Source organism: Camponotus floridanus, unplaced genomic scaffold (genome assembly GCF_003227725.1).
Source record: "Camponotus floridanus strain SB8 unplaced genomic scaffold, Cflo_v7.5 scaffold28, whole genome shotgun sequence".
Taxonomy (NCBI): Eukaryota; Metazoa; Arthropoda; class Insecta; order Hymenoptera; family Formicidae; genus Camponotus; species Camponotus floridanus.
The window spans coordinates 1381897-1404751 of NW_020229414.1; the positions used below are offsets into that span (position 1 = coordinate 1381897).

The 22855-nt window shown below is 36.0% G+C and overlaps 3 protein-coding genes across 15 annotated transcripts in view; 1 reads left to right on the forward strand and 2 right to left on the reverse strand.

Annotated features, from left to right (window-relative positions):
- Positions 1 to 54: 54 nt before the first annotated feature.
- LOC105257705 (uncharacterized protein KIAA0930 homolog) lies at positions 55 to 7566 on the reverse strand. Its single transcript, XM_011268497.3, has 7 exons — positions 7023 to 7566; positions 5260 to 5579; positions 4754 to 5017; positions 4576 to 4675; positions 3831 to 4133; positions 477 to 626; positions 55 to 260 (listed from the first exon to the last, which is right to left on the reverse strand). The coding sequence occupies exons 1-7, from the start codon at positions 7144 to 7146 to the stop codon at positions 220 to 222; spliced, it is 1302 nt and encodes a 433-aa protein (XP_011266799.1). The 5' UTR covers positions 7147 to 7566; the 3' UTR covers positions 55 to 219.
- LOC105257707 (transient receptor potential-gamma protein) overlaps positions 5465 to 22855 on the reverse strand; it is a 94252-nt gene continuing 76861 nt past the window's right edge. For all 12 annotated transcript variants that reach the window (XM_011268504.3, XM_011268512.3, XM_025409715.1 and 9 more), the window contains 4 exons: positions 22453 to 22797; positions 21449 to 21946; positions 20674 to 21192; positions 5465 to 5579 (listed from right to left, as the gene is read on the reverse strand). In XM_011268504.3, the coding sequence (XP_011266806.1) occupies positions 21023 to 21192; positions 21449 to 21946; positions 22453 to 22797 (1013 nt within the window). In that variant the 3' untranslated portion in view covers positions 5465 to 5579; positions 20674 to 21022. The remainder of the gene's footprint in view (positions 5580 to 20673; positions 21193 to 21448; positions 21947 to 22452; positions 22798 to 22855) is intronic.
- Positions 8120 to 18055, forward strand: LOC105257706 (spondin-1). 2 transcript variants are annotated; one of them, XM_011268498.3, is made up of 12 exons: positions 8120 to 8237; positions 13397 to 13587; positions 13714 to 13895; positions 14003 to 14194; positions 14495 to 14781; positions 15061 to 15464; positions 15652 to 15823; positions 16018 to 16270; positions 16358 to 16541; positions 16768 to 16931; positions 17003 to 17182; positions 17399 to 18055. In XM_011268498.3, the coding sequence occupies exons 2-12, from the start codon at positions 13407 to 13409 to the stop codon at positions 17483 to 17485; spliced, it is 2286 nt and encodes a 761-aa protein (XP_011266800.1). In that variant the 5' UTR covers positions 8120 to 8237; positions 13397 to 13406; the 3' UTR covers positions 17486 to 18055. The 2 variants fall into 2 exon arrangements, with proteins under 2 accessions (XP_011266800.1, XP_011266802.1); XM_011268500.3 differs by lacking the exon at positions 8120 to 8237 and adding an exon at positions 10912 to 11027.

Sequence of the window (22855 nt, forward strand, 5' to 3'; positions counted from 1 at the left end):
TAACTTGATTTAATATTAGTCTTCTACTTGTTTTTAGATCCGCATAAACAATTATAACGTGATATTTGTGAATTTGTGTGTGTAAATAATATATTTTTCATTTATTACTTAAACTATACATCATATATTATTCCTTGGGCCACAATCTTACGACAACATACGTACAAAGTAAAAAAAGGAAAGTGTTGAAATTAGACGTAAAATATATTATATTGTTGGCTAGAATGTTAAGATAGGTCCTTCCCGGTGATCCAAAATATCTGCAATAGAAATTATTGCGATTGAATTATCGAACAACGTAAGAGTATCATGATATATTTGCATATATTAAGAGTATCTCCGAAAATTTAACAGCTGTTTTATAATGAACATTTATGAGCAGAAATACATAATAAAAATATATTATACAAGTATTGATACAAATTTACTAAATATAAATGGAATAACAAAAATGTGTTACTATAATTCGATTTTACCTTTGGCTATGCTCCACCATGGCAATGTAATGTATGTCAAAAAAGCATTTAGAGGTACGGATTGCGCTCTTTTCGTCTCTTTCCAGAAATGGAAGGTTTGAGTAAACCCTCGCATCGTCCAGAGTGGATTATACGCTCCGTCGTCCAACTCTGAAAGAAAAAGAGCGTTATTAATCATTACATCTATCGAACACTATATTGTAACATACATCTTTGACATCCTGTAATGATTGTTCAATTGATAGGACGATGAAGTCGTTTACACGGGACGGACATTCAATCGAGCGATGAAACACAGTAAGATACAAGCGTAAGGAATTAAATGCCATATTTTCATGAAGATGTTACGAGCCATGATGGAATGAAGGAACAAATTCAAATGCGATACGATACACAAATCATGTCTGTGTGTTTGTGTAGAGATGCGTGTGCAAATGTAAGTAGAATAAGGAATACAAAGAAATGTTAATTATCGCTTTTATACTCCAAGGAATAATGTATATATGTGCTTCATTCACGCAAAATGTCGCATATGTAAGTTACACATAAGAAATAGATTCGCAGATATGCGAGTACAAGAATAATCCACATACACAGCTGATGTTGTTTTATTTACTTTATAAGAAGAATCAGTAACGTTTAATGTATTCCATGAAATTCTGTCGTTGTAATATTCAAAAAGATAGAATTGACACATGTATTCATATAAAGCAAACTAGATTAATTATTCATCTACTTTCGATGACTATGCTTATTAACGGTGGTGAAATATTCGCGATCGAGAATCGAATTACGAACAATTGATTTCAAAAGTTGTCTTTTAAATCTCCCAGTCGTCATATTTTTATCTTCGAAAAACCACCACCACTACCACTCTCCATCGTATCCTCACGCGTGACTCACAGCCATTGTCATTTCACCATCCCATAAACACAGTCATTATTCGCAGTCATGCTTTGGACACGTTTACATTACACGAATAACGGATTAATACAATGAAGATGATAATCTCTGGATTACTTTCGTCGGGAACGAAGGGCAAGGGACTATTTTTTCTGAAAGAGGGTGAGGGCTAGGAAATAGGAAGGAATTTACCCTGTGAGCCGGGGCGGCGCGGGAGCTCGCACCAGTAGTAGATCGCGGTGCCATCGGGCGTGACGCGATGAGGAGGTAGAGGATTCCCCGCGAAGCTGCCCGAGAGCGCCCTTCGACGTCGTCTTCGGGGCAGGGTGGCGCTCTGCCGGCGCGACATCGTGACATCGTTGGTGGCGCGCGTCGCATCATGATGATGGGCATTCGCGTTTTTATCCCTGATCTCGTCGTTCTTGTTCTTGTTGTTCTGTCCGTTAGCGTAGTCCTCGTGATCGGAACCGGCGCTCCGCAGACGACGTCGTCCGTCGATCCGTCTCACCCGCAGGAGTTCGTCGTCGCTCAGTCGTCGATGCTCCTCGTCGTCGTTCTCCAGGCCGTTATGATGATTGAACAGATGGCCAGCGCTATACGGACGTCGTTTCCGATTATTGTCCTCCGTCGCCACGTCGTAACCCAGCGGCAGTTCCTCCTTGCCGTGCACCAATATCGCGCCCGAGTCTAGCTTCTGCCGGACGTTGTCGTCCGTCAGGCACCGGCCGGCCGGCACTAAGATCTCGCTGCCCACCTCTATGTGTTGGTGCTGGTGGTTTTGCTGATGATCGTTGTGCTGGTGATTGTGGAAACCTGCCGCGAGAACCACGTCGTCATTTAGACGGCGATTGTACCCGTATCGCGATCACAAACGATCGTGCTCCTTGTCTCTTTTCGCGGTTTCTCCCTCGTGTATGTTTAAGCACCAAATCGATTTTACTTTATAATATATTTGAAAATTGTATCAATACAAGAGACAGCTATTTCAGCTTTATATGCTTCAAATATGATAAAAAAAGAGAGGTAAAATGAAACATTTGATTAATGTTTCCCTCTTAACATACTTTTGTCAAGGCTTATTTCAAGAACACGGAACACGATGGTACTTCGGAAAGGAGCTACAGAGTTTCTACTAGTCACACAAGAAGCGAGAGGGTCGGTCAGAGCAGAGACAGGAGAGACCGATCGTTTTTAGCGCGAACGAGCACACTCACCGTGTGTCTCGCGATAGATCGCCTCCTTGCGTATCGGCGAGTTCTCATTTCCGGATCGTTCCCGAGCTTTATGTTGTCGTTGCTTGTTGTGGACGGGGCGTTGTTGTTGTTGCCGGGTCGGCGGCAGATGAGACGATCTTCGTCGACGAGGCGCGCAGGGACTCCTGCGTTTTCCCGGCGAGTCCCGGCCGCCCCAGCTGCTATCCTGTACATCGGCTACAAAGGAAACAACCGGCATGGCACGTGTCAGTTATTAGAGACAAGAAACTCTTTCGTTCGTTAGTTTTCTCTGTCATCTTTCTCACGCGATTTCGATCGATCAACCGGAGATTAGTGTGTACTGGTAGTGGTGGTGGTGGTCGTGGTAAGTGGTTGGAGGTGTTGGTGAAGGTAGAGAGAATCTGTTCTTTTCTCGGTGTATTTCTATTTTTCACACGTCGTTCAATTTTATACATAACATTGCGCTATACTAATATTTTTAAAAAATTGCGAATCCTACGTCGACTAATCTAAAGACACGTTCAGAAAAATTTGATGCCGTTCTAAATAATCTAATATAAATTAATATATATATATATATATATATATATATATATATATATATATATATATATATTCGAGTAACAAAATCTCATTATTATATGGCACACTGAATTGTGCACATACTTTAAACGAGAAAATAAATATAGAGAACGTGAATGTGGGACGTGAATTCGTACAGAATTCTTTTTAACGTATGCATGCGTTCATTTTCTCTAACGCGCTAATGCAATTATGACTTACACCTTCAAAAAGTGTTTCAATCGATCAGGCTCAAATCTATACAAAGTTGCCAGCATTAAGAAGAAAGATATTGTCGAGAGGCGTCTATATACGCCTGATAACATCAAGACAATTGTGCGTCACACAGATACAACGCAGGCGCATGCACAGATCGAGAGTGAATGCGAACGAAATACATTGAGAAGAGAAAGATGCTAAGTCCCGCATCCATATCCCGCATCTATCGCTGTATCATGTCATAAATACTCTACTATTACCTAAAATTTATATAATCTCAGTTTACGTAATAAAAAAAAACTATTGTTCGCAATTAAAAAATAATCTAAAATTAAACTACTGAATGCGGGATACGAATGTCGCAGTCTAAGAGTGTAAAATTAAAAATCTATTAAGTATAGCGGAAAAGAAGATCTGTTTTTTTGGGCTTTGTGTATGTCGCGCCTCGGATAATTACCATCTCGAACGTCACCGGCTTCGATCTCGTTGAGACCGTTCGCCATAGAATCGAGACCCTCGTTCTCCGATCTCGCCTTCGTGGCCACCGTGTCCGGTTTCGTTCTCCAACCGCCGCGCACAAAGTTATTGAGATTCGCGCTGGGATCGGACAATCTTCGTTGATGGCGATACATGAAGAGCTCCTCGGCGTCATCCCAGTCGGCGTCCCATAAATCTGTCGCGCAATAACCCGGTTCCGACGTTGGCGTTTCTGCACCGGAACCCTTCGGTTTCGTAACTGCCATCTCCGCATGTCCTTTGCCTAAAACGATCGCAATATGTTGTCTATTATTTTACATCTTGTTATACTAAAAATTCTATTTTCCATCTTTCACGCCTACACCATGTGAATAATAAAGATAAAACACACCTTCGTACTGACACCTACGTTTATTGATTCGTTTGATTGGCTCATTTATGTTTAATTTCTTTTTCTAATAAAAGACTTTCGATAATTACATTTTATAATAAACATTTTTTCTTTCAGATATATTTCTTTTTTTCGGTTTACAAAATTATGTCATATTATTTGTAAGATTCTTGATTCACTACGCCAATTTTTCTTTATTTATCAATACAACATTGTAAAAATTCTAATTATAAACAAAAGAAGAAAAAAATGCATAAATCTTGAAAAGAAAAAATTATCCGAACGCAGAAGTTGATTATTTGTTGAAATAATATAAATTAAAGTAATAAAATACCACGTGGTCCCTTCATTCGCACGAATTCTATTCTTTGCGAGGCCGCGCCGGAGAAGAGGCCGAAGGTCATTCGCTGCGCCATTTTGGTACTCAAGCTCGACTAAAAATAAAAATAATCATTACGTCATACAAAATCTGATAACGCACCTGTGACATTATCATAGACGTCATCACTCACCCTCGCATCGTAAACTTTTTTTAAAGCGTCATATCTGATGGAGCCGAGAAAAATAACACCCTGAATGGCACCCTCTCGATCGGAAGCGACTAGCTCCACGCACACCATCTCCCCGTCCCTGACTAAAATATCACAGAAAACTTCATCGAAATTGTCCACCATGAAACATATATGCGGGTATGTCATTTCCTCGAGATCGCCTTTGGCATCCATACGTCGTCGACTTGGACTGGCGTATACTTTCTGAGAATGCCTTCGCAATACCTGAAAAGAATTACATTATGTTAATACAGGATTTTAATTGTCGACTATGTAGTATAAAATATATGAAATAAATATTTAAATTTTAAAGATACATGAAATAAAAATATATGAAATAAATATTTAAATTTTAAAGATTATAAAAAATATATGATGTATCAAATTCTTAAAAAAAAAAATTAAAAGTATATAATTTATTTGAACTATTCCATGTATTTTTACGTTATTATCGAGACGATTCTCACTTGCAGTTCTTTGGGGCTTGTTCTCGTGCAAATCGCCAAGGTAAGTGTGTAGTCGAACTGATGTACGACAAGATTCAGGTACACGGTTTCTTCCCAATCAATGTCGGGATCGCCGATCGGCAGTTTTTTGCTGTCCTTACGAAATACGTCGACCTCAGTCTCGAACTTGGGCAGATATCTCGACGAGGTTTTTACATGTTTTTTGCGAACGAAGAAAAGCAGATCGTCGCCGTCGATAGCGTGCTCCGCTTGAAATAGGAAGTGCCGAACGAATAGATCCGTCCAGTAAGTTGTGCCTTGCAATACGACGAATCCGGAATCTGATAAAGACGAAAAAAATTTGCGTGTCTAGAGAAAGGGACCAAATGTTAAAACTCGGCATGTGAGGGGGAGAAGCAGATGCGATTAATTTTTCAAGAACGTCGGCTAATACCGAATTCACCCTCAATCGATTCGACATTACGCGCGAAAGGGTATATCAAGAAGAGGGGGACACAATATAATAAGGCGGGAAATATCAAGTAATCGATACTTATATGATGCTTATTGATGGAAAAGGTTTTAAGATTAAAATATATTTTTAATAATATCTTTGATACTTTTTGTTAAATTTTAATAATCTTTTTCAACAAATACATTTAAAATAATCTTTTTCAACCAATACATTTACAATAAATTAATTCTTTAATAAATCGTTAATTAATTCTTTAATAAATCATATTTAAATAAACATATTGTTTAAATCGCGTTAACTTAATTTATCTATATAAATGCATTTCAAGGTTTAAAAAAAGTTACAAGTGAAATTACAATAATGTTTTATAAATAATAAAGGTAAATAATAAATATGCTGCGTAAAAATAAATTGAAAAGCAAAATAATGCAAACCGCAACATGATGAAGAGAGTAAATAAAGATTTATTTATTATTTATTATTTATTATATTTATTATATATTAACATATAAAAGAAATAATTGTATTTATATTTATATTTGTATTGATTTGTATTTATATTGACATAAAATAAAAATGAACAAATAACATTATTTTTGATAGTGATGTTTTATAATTATAAATTTCATTATGATGCATACATATTCTAAATATTTTTCTGGATAAAGTGCTTAATTAAAGTGATTATTAAAATCTGACAATAATGAAATCAAGCGAATTGATTGATTGGCGGTTTCGTTATGAAAGCATTCAGAGAACAGCATTGAACAATTCTCTATTACAAAGTTTTTCGCAATTTCCGTATATTGTTGAAAGCTGATTTTACATTCTCTTCATTTACATTATATAATGAATTTTGAAGGCCGAGGACATTTAAACTCATATCAATAAATTCATCTCTCTGCGAAAATGTAAAAATTAAATATATAAACATAAGATAATAACGAGACAAAAGTAGTAGTAAAAGTTTCTTCTAATACTACTTTTAACATACTAAAAATTCTTATAGAATTTTATAAAATAATGAAGGGTTAAAAAGAAAAGAAAAACAGAAACAATTTTTAATTTTCTCAAAATACATCCCTCAAGCTTAAATAAGACGGTCCTATTTTTCGGCGGTCGGTTAACTCCAACGAAAGCGAAACATCCTCTACATAATTCGTTCGTTCGAAGCACACCCCAAAACGCATCCCTGCGCACCCCTATTTCAACGACGCGTGCATATACACACACACACACACACATGCACATTGTTCACCCCTAAACGAGACAAACAATGCCGGCCGCACCGCTTCGGTCGCATACGAACCATCCTTGAGCATCTGCCTAAGCTCCTTCGTTCTCTGGAAATTTATCTCCTCGAGTAACTGCTCCAGCATCGTCGGGGCCCTTGTTAAGCCCGCCGACGACGAGCTGCTCGCGAGACTTGCCATGGCCAAATTAAGTGGCCTCGTCTTATTGTTAGCCTTCCTTCCTGGACCGTCCCGTTCCTCCCACGATTTGACAGCCGTCTGTGCCGTCTTCCACCTGCGTCGCTGTGTTTAACGGAGCGTCCTTGGCCCCGTCAAACCAGGAGCGGCGTACGCGACCAGCGGCCGATGGTGCCTCTCGAGGGACCGGCGCGCTTGGAGAACCGCTCCGATGACGCGGCTACGAGATGACGGACAGACGGCGGCCGAGGAATTTCACGTCAATTTTCTCATTTTCAAGTCGAAAGTCACAACGATCAGGGATAAGCGCAATCGTGCGACGCTTCTCAGGCGGGCAAGTTGATTCGCAAACCGACGAGGAGAGAAACGTCACATCGGAGCTCCTCGCGCGGCGCGGCTCGGCCGCGACTGACCGTGTCGAGTGCGTTTGTCGATAATTTAACGCATGCGTGTCTCTCGTCTTGTTTATGTCATCATTGTCAAGGCGGGATATTCGAATGACATCCGTTACAAGAGCTTGGCGACAATGACTAGGAATTTGAGCGACTTTTTCGAAAATGATCAAAGATAGTATCTAGCGTCATGCGATAAATAAATATTTCGTAAATATACTCATTGTTCCATTTTATTTAGCTTCTACTGATATAACTTCTCAAATACAATTATATTTGTGCTTATCAAGCATAGTTTGTGAAGAGTAAGAAGCTAGGATAGAGAGAGCAAAGATCGACTAGTAATGTAGGACAAGAGTTACTTTGAGAAAGATTGAAATTTCTCCTCGGCACCGTCGATTACTAAGTAAATCTGACAAAAAATCGTGGAAAGACGGCAATGTAGGAAATTGTACGATGAAGATTAGCGTGTCTTCAAGCACACTATGGGTATTTATCATGAACATTTCCGCGTTATCTTGAAAGCGTCGTGGCCTGAAATGATACCGATGACCTAATATTGACCCTAGGACTCTTGATAAAACTTTCGAGATATTGCCAGTCAATTCGAGACCGAGTATACGACGCGTATATGATCTCCGTTGTTCTCGTTGTTCATCGATTTGGCTAGCGAGAAGATTTGCAAGCATCTCGAATCCGCCGGTGAGTACCCACGCGATCTTCAGGATCAGCACGTTCAACGCGCTGAGAATGCGTCGCACAAGCGAGCCTGTGACTAATCGGACCATTATTGAAGTTGCTCAGTTGCATAATTAACCTGCCGTGTGTTCGCGCGAACACGTTGATCTTTCTCTCGTGCATTGAATTCAAATGAGACTCTCGTGCGCCTCGGGCTGATCATGATATAATTAACTACATATTGCGATTAATAATATTAGTAATATTATGGAAATTTATTATGTATTGCAATTTCGATACGGTTAACATTATAAAATTTAAATTGCAAATCTCGGGATGTATTTTCTCACTATAATATAATATGATATCTCCTTAATATACATTCGATCTACTTGCTCAAGTGTTATATATATGCAAATAAAATATTTGTGCTTATCGCTAATATTGACGTATTAAAATTGCATTAGTGTACAGTTTTATTTACTTTTATAGTTAATATATATTGATCTATTATAAATTTTATAAATTTTTTTTAATAAATAGCATTAATTTTCTCTTCGAAAACTACCGCCTAACTGATTAGTTTACTTTTAATTTAAATAAGATTTAATTGGAAAATATATTAAATAAAATCAAGTTCAAATTCTCTTAATTCACAGTTCAGGAAATTCTCTTAATTAACAGTTTGATTCGACGAGAGCTATCTGATCGCTCGTTATCGCGTTGCAGCTGTAATCAGATATAAATAAATCAATTTTTGCTTTAAGCACGAAGCATCTTGAAGCTACAGAGTTCTGTAAAAAGACTAACGTGATGAAAGAAGCTGTGCTCAGCGATATTCTATTTAATTCATTTAAATTATGTTTGACGAGGGATTCGCTCGATAATTCGCGCGAGTTTCCAGTTTCTCATTTGCCGGCGATATCTAAAGACTTCTAAAATTTATCATTCGCATGTTTTCTCTCGCATGTATTAATCGTGAACAGATGCGCTTTATGTCGAACAAACAAGCGGAGGCGGACCGGAAACAGCATGAGAAAGTATGCATTGCGATGATGATAAGTTTAATTGACGAATGCTCAACACATTTCATTGTTTAAGGCAATGAAAGGAAATTATACAGGACGTAATAATAAAATAATATAGGGCAATATATCGATTATCGCCAACTGCGACATGATATAAATTAATAAACTCCATATCAGCGCATTTATTAAGTTGAGTAACGAATCCAATTTCCACGAATAGTGTGTTGAAAATAGTTCCCGGACGTTTCGCAAATTAAAATTTTTAAACTTTAAGGTAAATCATCAAGATAAATTATTTTTATTAAATAACTATATTTTTATTAAATAACTATTTTGGTGAATATATGATCGTCATGCAAAAGTATTCAAACATAATAAATCAATTAACTAATCCGATCCCCCAAATCACGCATAAAAATAATTTTAATAAAACTGTATTAATGAATTATGCAAAATCAATTATTATATTCATTTGTATCATTGACTCGTTGAATTTGAAAGATGACCATACGGACAGCGAATATAAATGTGTGTATAATATAATATTCCTATAACGATATGAAGTTAAGTTATGCACTGTGATTTATGTAGAACTATCAATTGTCACAACAAAGTTATAACGATAAAAAAAGGAAATGAAAAAGAGAGAAAATCTAATATAATAAATATATTAAATATAATAAATTTATAATAAATAATCTGCAAAAGATAAATTGTAGAATTTCTCTAAATGCTTTATAAATGCAGGACAAATTAAAGATACAAATTAATTATAATTACATTTATAATATTAAATATAATCTTGAAAAGTTGATGTATTATAAAGTGCCTTGTGTTAATACTATAAGAAAGAAAAATAGAAATTTCTTTTGATTAAATGCAGATTTTTATGATAAATATAACTTATTAAAAGATGAGATATAATCAAAGATAACAGATGGTTGTAGGAATATTATCTGCATACAATAATCAAGAAGATCTCATCTCTCTGTTAAAAAATACCATGAAAAATAAAAATTTGAATTAATACACACATTATGATAGATATAATTTGTAGACGAAGTAATAATAAAATTTTTTTGATAATAATAAAATTTTGTTGTACTAGGGAAAGAAAAGTACGATTCAATTAATTGCATGCATTTTTTATGATTTGCTAAGATAAAATACGATGAAGTACAAAGATGCATTACAAGTCGTTTTATCTGCATATTAATTATAATAAAGAAAAAATGTACTAGCAATATTATCAGAAATAAAAGTATAGATTATTTTACCACACACATTTATATAAACACAGCTAGATAAAAAATACGACCAAATAAGATAAATACGGTTCGTATATTACTATCTACAAAAATATAATAATTAAAAAATTTCGCTATATGCTAGAAATATTGTACAGAAAAAAGATACATATAATTTAATTAATATATTTTTATAGATATATTATATTTAATTTGATACTTTTTTAATGGTTAGTTTACTAAAATATGGAATGCGATCGAGTTATATCGCGGTTTGTCACGTTTAACAATCGAGCTGTTAACATTTAATTATTCCGCTAATTGCGGAGCGCATCGTGACAAGCGTAAACTCACCCACGCGCGGAGTTATGAGTAGAGGGGTACGATTGAGGGTACGAGTTCGACTGTGCGTCATGTATGCATCAGTTTTCACGCGTGTGTACACGCGAAGTGCCGTCAACTCGGCTCGATAGTTTTTGGCCGAAATTCGCGATTAATTAATTTGACATACGAATGTTCGCAAAGTGAAACCGTGAAAGGTGAATATTGATTACCACATTGATTACGAAATGCTCGTAAAATAATAAGAGCGAAACTGCGCGCGATAGATATCTATTATAATGAATATTAAATTTTCTTTAGAAAAACCCGTTTATCCCATCAACAAATGGCTTTCTCGTCTATTTTTATACCACTGAATAAAATAAAGATCGCATGCAATAACGATTATCGCGAAAATTATACGTTAAGCTCTCGATACGCGCGAAGTCTTTTACTTTCGCGACTCGTTTGACGTACCTGATCTTTTTACGTTGTTTATTATATTGCTTCGTTATTATCTTCAACATTTCCAGAGAAACACGTTATATCTTTCGCACATCCTGTCGTATTTCACGATAGAGTGGATTGTCTTCGCTATCGAAGCGTGATAAATTCGCGCCACGTGCCAGAGCACGAGATGCGTCTTTTGCATTCTGCAATTTCCGTCTCTGTCCTCTCATTTCTGCCTCACCGACTAACGTTCTAGAAACCTACACCTACCTACGTTCCACCGTGAACGTCGATCTCGAAAGCCGGTTGGAGCGGATTGACAACAGTCTCGACCCAGTTCCCAGATATTCGACCGCATCGGATGCAAATAATGACATCTCGGACACGGACATACGACAGGCGTTCCGTCTCCGCACGTGCCTATATTTAAGATCTCGACATACTGATTAAGACAAAATTTGCATATATGTAAAATTTTTATTTGATTTTAACATATTTATCGCAAATTTTCTTTGATTTACTGTCCATTAAATTATTTTATTAGTTCCTATGTTAATCAATTATGTATTTTATGACACTTTTCTATATAGAATTATCTTTTACATTTATTATATTCTTTTTTATAACTTTTTTCATATTTCTCTTCATACATATAGTTTTTAACACTCAATAGATATTATATAATAATAGATGTAAAAAAATTTGTTATATTAAAAAATATTTAAAAGGCTATTTATGAGCACAGAAAAATTATTAAAAATTATTACCAGTGACATACTGATGTCAATTAATATTTAATAACATTTAAAAACGTGGGACATTTCGAAACTCACTCATGTCTCTTTTAAGAGACACGATAATTTTTAATAACCTTTCTGTGCTTATAATGGCCTTTTATTAACTCTATTTAGATAGTATATAACTTGTGGCAATCGTGTTTTTCTTTAATGAAGTTCTCTTAATAACGATTTTGTTGTGAAAGTTCTAGACAGCGCGGCGAAGATGTTTATTAATTATAGTAATGACAGGTTGTAAACGGTTGTGCATTTTAAGATGAATCATAATCTCAAGTGCAGTTTAATCTCTCACGCGATCGCCTTGATTATCATAAGATTTCACGGGCTTTTGTACAAAGATAGTCACGTTATGCGGTCGTTAGACAAGCGAAAAAAGAATTAAAAAAAGTTCGCAGAGCTTGATTGTAAAAATATCGAAACGTTATTATCTCTCTTTTGTTTCGCGAAAATTGTGACTTATGGGAAAATCTCGTGGGAGATAGTAATTAATATTCTCACGATCTCTTTTCTGCAAAGTACTAAAAAAAATTCTTTTTCATTGCCGTTGCGAAAATCGGGTATTGTTCGAATAATCTATGCAATAGCTATTAAATATATTATGTCGTTAAAAATTCGCACGATCTTAATTTAAAACTAATCATAAGAGATTTAATCATGAATTAACTTAAAGAAAACGGAATAACACTTTAACTTTTAACTTATTAGATAAAATTATCACAGTTTTATAGAATATGAGAAATCAATTCTCTATTTTCATAAAAAAATCTTAATTATATTTTTATTCGAGAAAAATTGAAATCTTTTTCGATTCTTCTTCTCTCTTCTGTTGTCTACTTGTAATCCGAGAATATTTGCGATCCGTTGTATCACGAGATTCACTCATATTACAATCTCCATTCTCCGTTCGCAATTATGAAATCGCGATTCACGATTCGCAATCCGCTCGCGATTATTCATCTCCACTTTGTGGCCATATGTAGCACAAGGTGTTCCTGCGGCGATTTATCGAATCTAACAATAGCGGTCGAAAGAGATCGGCGGAATTCGCGTTCAGATTTTATGATGTGCGCGTTCCTTTTCTGCAAACGAATTCTAACAATGATGACACTTAAAAGATCAGCTGGGACTCGCAGCATTGTCAATTACAGCAATTTTCTTGGTCGAACAAACGAGGCGTAAATTCAAGGATAAGTCGCTGGAAGTCTTGTATTAGAAATCTCACGAAAATGTTTTAACTAACATCATATAACTGTCTAATAATGATAATTATGAGAGACCAGAGCTGTGTCATATATTAAAGACAATACAATATATAATATTAATATATGTGTGTGTCTTAGATTCTTCGAAATGTTATTCTTACTATTTACGGCGTGTCTCATCGCCGTGACTCACGCCGGATGTCCCATGCGTCCAACAGTGGGACAAACTTCCGCAAATAGAACAGAAGGCGATGGTGGTTACAGAATTCTTATTAGCGGGGAGACAAACGGATACATTCCCAATGCAATCCATATAATTAACTTGCGAGGTATGATTTCTTAAAAGATTATTTGAAAGATTAATAAATTAAAGGAAGTGAAAAGATACACAATCATCGCGAAGATCTTTATATCTTCGAATCTGAAATACTGCTTATACTGTTTCGAAATTTCAGGATCGCAAACACACGAGAGATTACAACAATTTACACGGTTCACGCTTACGGTGCGCTCTTTACATTCGCCGACTTTTTTGCACCATGTCGGTTATTTTCAACTGTTTCCGGATTCTTTGACTACCTTTGACGAGGATTGCGTTAACACGATTTCCGAATCGACCGATTTTCCGAAGTCGGAGGTGCGAGACTTTTTTAAAAAGAAAAATTAATTTACTTTACTTTTCCGTCTTAATTATTAATTTGTTTATTTGCTAAAAAATCAGCAATAAATATTTTATTTCGACAGATTCAAGTGATGTGGCGGGCACCGCCGACCGGTTCCGGATGCGTTATCTTCACCGCGATGATTTTAGAGAACAACGTACGATGGTATGCTGAGGATGGTGGTCTTTTTAAGGTCGTTTGCGAGTCGACAGGCACAAAAGTCGAAAATTCAAATGAGACCTTATGTTGCGCCTGCGATGAAGCCAAGTATTCGGTGAGATATAGAATCTCTTGAAAGTTCGATAAAAAGTATGTATACTAATATTAATTTTTTAATATTAATTTACTAGATATATTTTTAATTCACTGGATTTCACAAAATTGAAAAGATTGTTAACAATTAAATCCTTTGAAAAAATATTAAATATCGATATTAATAATTAATATTTTGAAGTTTACAAATAATTCTTTAATTTTAAATTTGTACGATTCGCGAAAGTTACGATGACAAACGAATAAAATCGTGTCATCACAATCAGTCGAAATATCTTGTCGAATCATACTTTTTTTTTAGTTAACTATGGAGGGCATCTGGTCGAACAGAACGCACCCAAAAGATTTCCCTTTTTCCGCCTGGCTGACCCACTTCAGTGACGTAATCGGCGCATCTCACGAGCCAAATTTCTCCTTTTGGGGCAGAGATCACATCGCAACAGACGGTTTTCGGCAATTGGCCGAGTGGGGCTCCGCAACGGGCGTCGAAGCAGAATTAAGAGAGAAATCTAGACATCTCAGGACTCTTATTAAGGCCGCCGGTCTTTGGTATCCTAATGTCAATACTAATACGACGACAAGCTTTCGGTACCTATATTGTCTTGTAAAACATTTATTTCGAAATCTTGAAATTCTCTTCATATTAATAATCATAATAATGTAAAACTTTTTTATTTCTTTTTTAATATTCAGATTATTTGAATTAAAATATTCCTGGATAATTTTTGAATATTTTCGAGTTTTGCAAACGTAATTTAAAGAAATGCCAAAAAATTTTAATATTTGATATCCTGTTCTAGAGAAAGATATCTTTATAATCAATAATAATAATTATAATAGATCGATTTGTTGAACTATATTTGATAGAGTGGACCGAAGACATAATCTTCTCTCAGTGGCTTCTATGCTGGGCCCATCTCCCGACTGGGTGGTAGGAGTGAGCAAATTGAATCTTTGTCAGAAGGACTGCACATGGACGAAGAGCATGATAATCGATCTTTATCCTTGGGACGCTGGCACCGATAATGGCATCAGTTACATGTCGCCAAATTCCGAGACGAAACCGCGCGAGAAAATGAAGCCCATAACGACCCTTTATCCGGAAGATCCGCGATCTCCGTTCTACGATCCGTCTGGTAGACCGATGCATCCGTTAGCCCGACTGTACTTAAATCGGGAGAAGATCATCTCGCGCGAATGTAGCGAGGAACTTCTGCAGCAGCAAGTGGCCGAATTAGAAGTGGCCGAAAATACTGAGGACACATCGAGACGTATGCATGTGTCTTTAATATTCAATCCTTTTTTTTTCAAATGCTCTGAGATTTAATTTAATTTTATCAGTCTTCTCTCTCTTCTTAGAAAATTTGTATGAAATATTTTAATGGTGCCGTCAATTATTAATGAGGATATTGAGTATACTTTACGATTTATTAGCTTTATCCTGTTTCGATTTTTAAGCCGAGTGTCAAACGACGGATTACTCGCCGTGGTCCTCGTGTTCAGTGACCTGCGGTAAGGGCCTAAGGATGCGCACAAGGTCATACAGAATGCCGGAAAAAGCCGTCATGTTTAATTGCAATAGACAATTGGTCTCGAAGGAGATGTGCGTCGCGTCTATTGCAGAGTGCTCGTGAGTACATTCGCAATTTAAGCGAACATTTACATCGTCACTTATCTTTGTGTCAAAATTTAAAAAATATCAATATTCTTCGTAAAAATTAAATCGCTTGATCATTTTACAAATATCAATCCCTCATGCATTTACTGAATAGATTTCATCCTCATGTAAATATTCATGATCAGAGAAGTCGTGTTATTTTTCAGGGGCGAGGAAGAAAGCGACGATGACGTAATTTCGTCGCGAAGCGGCAGGGACCCACTTTGCGAGACCACCGAATGGAGCGTATGGTCCGATTGTTCAAACACGTGCGGAATAGGAATAAAAATGCGCACGAGGAAATTCCGCGATCGCCGTGGCCGCAAACGATGTCCACTCGTGTCTCTCATCGAGAAGGATAAGTGCATGGAACCACCTTGCCCGGCGGGAACGGAAGAGCAGATCGATCCTGTCTGCAAGGTACGCGGTTCATCAATCCGTCTGCAGCAAAACGAATTTTTGCTATGTGATAATGTAACAATAATGGTTAATAACGGATGGTTTAAGGTAACGGAATGGTCCGATTGGTCGCCGTGTAGCGCTTCCTGTGGCAAGGGTATGAAATTGAGGACCAGGTTGCTATTAGTCGATCCGTCTCTGCAGATGGAATGCTCCTCGCGCGTGGAATTGGTTCAGCAACGACCGTGTCTCGTCCAATCGGACTGTACATTCGACATGGCAACAGCAAAAGGTAAAATATAAATTTAAAAAATTATAAAAATATAAATTTTAATATTTTATACTGAAAGAGAGAGAGAGAGAGAGAGAGGGAGAAGAGAAGAGAACAAAGAGAATCTTTTTTTGGACAATATTAAAATTAAATATTGAATTTATGACATTTGTGTATATATATGAGATATAGTTTTTCAAAATAATTATTAAATTTTGAAATATATATCACGTATCTTTTTATACAGTCGTGTGTATGGAGGAGGCAGAACCTGGCCCGTGCCGAGGCTACTTTCAGAGATGGGCCTTTAACCCGCAGAAATTAATGTGCGTACCTTTCGCATACGGGGGATGTCGCGGCAACCGAAATAATTTCTTAACTACAGACGAGTGCAACAACACGTGTAGCATCGTAAGCGCGAAAATTTCTCGAAAATATAAACGCAAAACCGAGATGTCATTAAAATTCTTGTCCCTACATAGGTACGAGCTGCTCTTACCGGTCAGTCTTTTAACGAGACCGTGAACCGAGACCAAATACCTAGCGAATCGCTTAATCCTCCCGCTCTCCCCGTGGATTGCGTGGTGACGCGTTGGTCAAATTGGTCACCGTGTAGTGTCACTTGCGGAGTCGGCCGCTCAACGAGTTACCGTGTCATCGAGGTAAGTTAATGAGTTTTGGGTAATTATGGGCACATTAATCAGGGGACATACGCAAATTCACTGATTAGATAACTGCTGCGAATTAAAATATTAATAGTAATATGAAGTGTTATCATTAATATAAATATTATTATAAAGTTTTAATAGAATGATATATTCTCCTTTCTCTGATATTATATACTCTTCTTCTTTTAATATTATTCTTTTTGTAATTAGCGAGAAGCTGCAAATGGCGGTCGTCCTTGCCCCAAAAAATTGCACCGTCGTTATCGCTGCGAGCTTCAACCGTGTGAAGAATTATAAGTTGAAAAGAAATTTTATATTCTTGAGATGGCACTTAATGTAGCATATAGTAAATATTTTAAGGATTTTAGAATATTTTATATAAATAGAAAAAGAGATAATTTTAGTTACCTATAGAGAAGTAAATTTTTGTAAAAAAATTTTTAATATTAGAACATATGACTTATACCATATGTATAATTTGAACGCATAAATGGATCATTGTGCTTTTTTACTATTTCAGGTTTTTCCATTTTTTATAGTACTTTTTTACAACTACATAGTAAAGACATATAATTTTTGTAAAAAAAATTGAATTATTAAAATCACTTGTTCGATTATCGCGAACAAGTGAGATTGAAGTCATTTAATAATATTGTACAATCTATTGATTCATATTGAACATTCCGATATAATAATATTAATCAACGCTTTTATAAAATATGAATATTATATTACTATGTTATTTCTTCACTGCCGGTGTATTGCTTGTTTTTAAATTAATCGCGTAACTAACTAACTAAGCATTATGCTGCGTTTTATATTCGCTATAAAATGTTGGGTGCAAAATAAACGAATTATCAGAATAAATGATATTTTATTAATGGTCATTTCGTGTCGGTGTTCTCTGCTAATTCCATCGAATTTCAATTGATCTTATAACGCGATATAATCGCTTTATGTCGGATAATATGTTTCTCTCGTAATGCATCTGTTTAATCAAATTCTATCGTTTACGTTGCAACAAATTAATATCACAACTCAAAGGATTAACCGTAGTATTAAATATTCATTACCATCAAAAAAAGTTAAAAATATTCTTTGTGTCTGTCAAAAACTTATCGACATTATATCACAAATATGTATACATTTAAAAAAGCAACTAAAATTAAATCCTGAGTTAAACATATCCGATTGATTCTCGCTACCGGCGTCGATTTTTTTTGCAATCACATTACGAAATTCTCGCCTTGAGCGAACATATATTCATTCAAGCGATTAATAACAAGCGCAACGCCTACGAGGCATTGCATTTGTTATCTTTATGTTCCGACATTATGATTCATGCGCCCGTAATTCACTACAAACTTTGAATTGCGACGAACGCTGTTTTTGGAAAACACTCAAAAATTACTCAAGAGATCTTTTAACGCTATTACAGTTTTCCATTATTTTTCGCGAAATCATGCGGGTGTATTCGTGGATAGAAGAATTCTATAATTATAATACATTTACAATCATATGAAAAAAAAACGATCGGATTTGCAGGACTTTTATTATTCAAATAATTTGAGTTTTTTATCTTCATACTTATTAAAATCAATTGATTTTGCTTATATGTTGTTTAAAGAAATCCCTTCTTTTTTTCCACAACGAACACTCGCTACTATCAATTGGAGATCTAACTTCATAAAATTACATTAGTAATCTCATATATAAATAATACACGTAGGCGGTAGGATGATTAAATCACTATACATCTACCAAGAGTGCCAAATCGTCAATTCAAGACTATTTAATAATGTATTAATTATTAAATAATGTAATCCTTTTATTATTTTTATATGCAATGTTACACAATTTTAAAAAATTTCATAAATTGTCTTCATTATTATTAAAAATTTATATTTTTTGCCACATTTAATTTATTCAAATTCTATTAACACTATTTTGATACTATATTAATGTTATTTTATTTAAAATAATGTTGCTTCAAATAAATACAACATATAGTTTGAGATTTGTTTTTTGATAGATGTATAGCATTTTTTTAATGACTATATCTCTTTTTGGCGCTATCGAGACCACGGGAAGATCGATGATGAATAGAGGGATGGAGCGAGCGATTGGACAGCGCTTAAGGCGACTCGCTTCTCGAGGACTTACCTGTGGTACTAATCGCGCGATTCGTTTAACACATTAACAATAGTAATAATTATTATTATTATTAACGTACATATAACGTATATGTAATATCTAAGAGAAGTAGTACGTAATATCTCTAGGACTTCCGTTTTTTTTAGGCCACTACTCGACTACGTACTACTACGGTGTGTTTTTTTGGTCGTGCCATTTGTTCCTGCTCTTCCGCATCTCGCGAAAAATTCGAGCAAATCGATTTCACCGATTTCGACGATTAAAGAAAGATTTCGAGAAGCTATTTATAAATCTTAATCTTAGACGGAGAATACGCTCTGGATCATTAAAGATCGATTTATTAGCAAACTTGGAATTATGACTGTTTACTTTTGACTGATATTTTGAAAAATGAAACTTTAAGGATCCGTCTTTTTCTCTTTTTCACGCAATTTATTGCGTATCTTGCGGAAGAAAGATTACATAATCAATTCTCTGGACACATACATACACACACGCACACACTGTGTGTGATCGTGTTATTTGCTAAACTATTGTAGAATAAAAAATAATAAAAATCCTCCATTGGCAATGATTGTATCGATTAGTTAGTAATTACAGCAAATCCGTGATATATATATATATATATATATATATATATATACACACACAGAAGAAATAAATTGCTGAAGAAACAATCACTCAAATGGAACTAGAAGGCTAATTTCGTACTTCAGTAGACCAGCTCTCTGAAGATACGATTTAACTTTATTTTGCTACTTCTTTGCTTGACACAATGTAATTCGTCGTCTCTCGAAGTTAACTTAATAATATAATAATTATATTTTTTTTCACCTTCTTGATACGAGATCTTTTGACTGACTAGTGTTGACTAGGCTATTTGTTGCCGATCCACATATGTCATTTCCGCGTTCTGGCAGTAATAGTAATAGTAATAATCCTCATTGTCAGTACTCATTTATTCCATCGATCGTTGCTTAAAGTAGTCTCGCGAAATTCCGCGACGCGTAAAACAAAAAATCCCGTAGTCTACGATCAATTGTACGGATATTTTATGGTCCTCACTAATTTTAAAATGACTAAATAATAAATGTTGCACAAATAATGCTAAATACATTTTTATGTATATTATGTCAGTATGCAACTACTATATTTAATATGTTTAAAATAAAAAAAACAAAAATAATAAAAAACTTATCAGAATCATTGAAATTTCTTTGCATAAGTAAAATGTATAAAATATAAAAATAAATAAATAAATATATATACACATAAATATAATGCAAATAAATTATTTAATAAATAGAATAATAATTTTTTCGATTCATTACCTCATCATCGGACATCATATAATTAGAAGGAAGCCACACTCGTACTGAAAGGATGCTTCATTCAGGTGGTGAAAGGAGGATGGGTCGACGAGAGGATGGGTTTCTCTTCGAGATTCCCGATGTCGCTCTTACGTTTAATCGGCATTGGCATGTCATGTCGCGAGAAAGGCATCATTGTGCGTCTGCCGACGTCGGGACGATCGTGTCGCGTGCGTGCGTGTATCATCGTCGGCGTCGTTCTAACTTCATGGCTGTTGAAGACGAAGCCCGAAGCTGAGTTTCGATTGATGTTTCCTGTCAGGTGATGTCAGCTGATTGGCCGCCGCAGCCCGGCGACACATCGGTTTCCTCAGAGCCAGCCGGTGGACACATCGTGGCCGGAAATCGGTTCGATGCCCGGAAGATGCAGCTGCGTCGTCGCCGATCCGTTTCGTCTCGCCGTAAACTTCGACGTCGGGACGCTTGCCGCTACGCTCTCCTCGGTGGTCGATGGTGTCAATGGTATTGAACTGACAACATCTGTAAAATAATGACAATCACATTGTAAGAATTTCTCTTTTTTTATATATTTACAAAATAAAAAACTTCAACGCACAAAAATACTTAAAATTTTCTAAATATTAAAAAAATTTTTACAAAGAAGTCATAAATTTAATAAAACTAAAATAAAAATCTGTATGTATATACATATAAAATATTAAATACGCGCGCGCAGGATTATTGCTGCTACATTCTCATGAAAAATGTTCTGCGTAATATTATTATATTAACTCACTTTGCTGTTCGCTGATACTGGCGACCTCGATGACCTCGAAGCTAGGCTGCTGGCTCTGTATAACTTCGTGTCGTCGAGTCGTTATTGATGATTGCGGTGTTATTTCGGGGCCTCGAGTTGGGACGCTGCTGGCGCGTTGCAGCTGCTTCTTGGAGCAGACCTTGGATGCCAGGACGGTAGCGACCGAATGTATTGTGCTTGAATCCGCGGGATTCGTATTGGTGCTGCTGGTCATCGCGGGCGTGGACGATCTCGAAGAGGAGAACTTCTTGCGCTTTTTTCTCAGGGCGGCCAAAGCCGGACCTAGGCCGTGACTGAACATGTGATGTGTCTCGTGATGATGCGCGTGATGAGAGTGAGAGTGATGAGAATGCTGCGTACTTTGTACGTCCTGACTTGCCATTTCCAAAGAAGATTTTGAGTCTGACGAACCCTCAGATCGCGATCCACCGTCCTCGGACGCCGGAGAATACACCGAGTCTTCCGAACGAGATCTACCTGGGGAGAGAAAAAAACAACGTTTGCTTATAATTATAAATTGATTCGATTACTATCATCCTATTTTACACTAGAAAGCACGAAAAAATAAAATAATAAACGTTCTAAAAATTATCAACCATTGCAATATGTGAAATTTGATATGAAAAATATATTAAATTAAAGTTCTTGACAATATTAACGAATTTAGACTAAAAGACTTAATTATAATATCAAATTACTAAATAGAAAATGAGAAAGAATAATGAATGATCCAATAAAATATTTAGTGATAATAAATATTTTTAAATAATTTTTATTTATTTTTTCTAAATACTTTTCCGCAATCTTAATTAATAAAATATAATCACATTATATTTCGTATTCCAACAAAGATTAAATTTTTTTGTTTTATTTTAATTATATACTCGTTTAAAAAATAAATGAGAAAGTCTCGTCGCATGAAAATATTGATCTATACTACTTAATTATTACGTGAGACATTAAAAAAACATTAATCGACTTACCGATCAGTCTAGACACTCTTCCGGCTTTCGCAGCCTCGATTAAAGTGCCCCAACGCTTCTTCCGGGAGCTACCTCTGATGCCGCGAATTTGTTGCGGTCCAGTGGCCAGTCCAGGCACGCTATTAGTGCTGATGTGATGTGGGCTCTTCTTTACGCCCGATCCAAATATGCCGCTTAAAGTCGAGCCAAATAGGTCTTGATGAGAGTTCTCTTGCTGCGCTTGTTGAAGGGACGCGATAAACTCGGCCACGGGCGGCAGAGTGCCGCTTCCGCCTGGTTGCGGCGCGATGTTGAAACCCTTCATCAAACGTCGCTCCTTTTGGCGGTTCTTCTTACCACCCGCACCTACGGACATCTCTTTAAAACTATCGTCTACGGGGTAAACAAAAAATCGACGAACAAG

Bases quoted from the DNA above. Each gene is read 5' to 3' on its own strand.
- LOC105257705 (XM_011268497.3), bottom strand. From the start codon at position 7,146: ATGGCAAGTCTCGCGAGCAGCTCGTCGTCGGCGGGCTTAACAAGGGCC. The intron at 4,676-4,753 runs GTGAGTGATGAC...TTTTATTTTTAG, and splicing joins AAAAAGTTTACGATGCGAGG to TCGAGCTTGAGTACCAAAAT. The intron at 261-476 runs GTAAAATCGAAT...TTTCTATTGCAG, and splicing joins ATGGTGGAGCATAGCCAAAG to ATATTTTGGATCACCGGGAA.
- LOC105257706 (XM_011268498.3), top strand. From the start codon at position 13,407: ATGTTATTCTTACTATTTACGGCGTGTCTCATCGCCGTGACTCACGCC. The intron at 13,588-13,713 runs GTATGATTTCTT...TCGAAATTTCAG, and splicing joins CCATATAATTAACTTGCGAG to GATCGCAAACACACGAGAGA. The intron at 15,465-15,651 runs GTATGCATGTGT...TCGATTTTTAAG, and splicing joins TACTGAGGACACATCGAGAC to CCGAGTGTCAAACGACGGAT.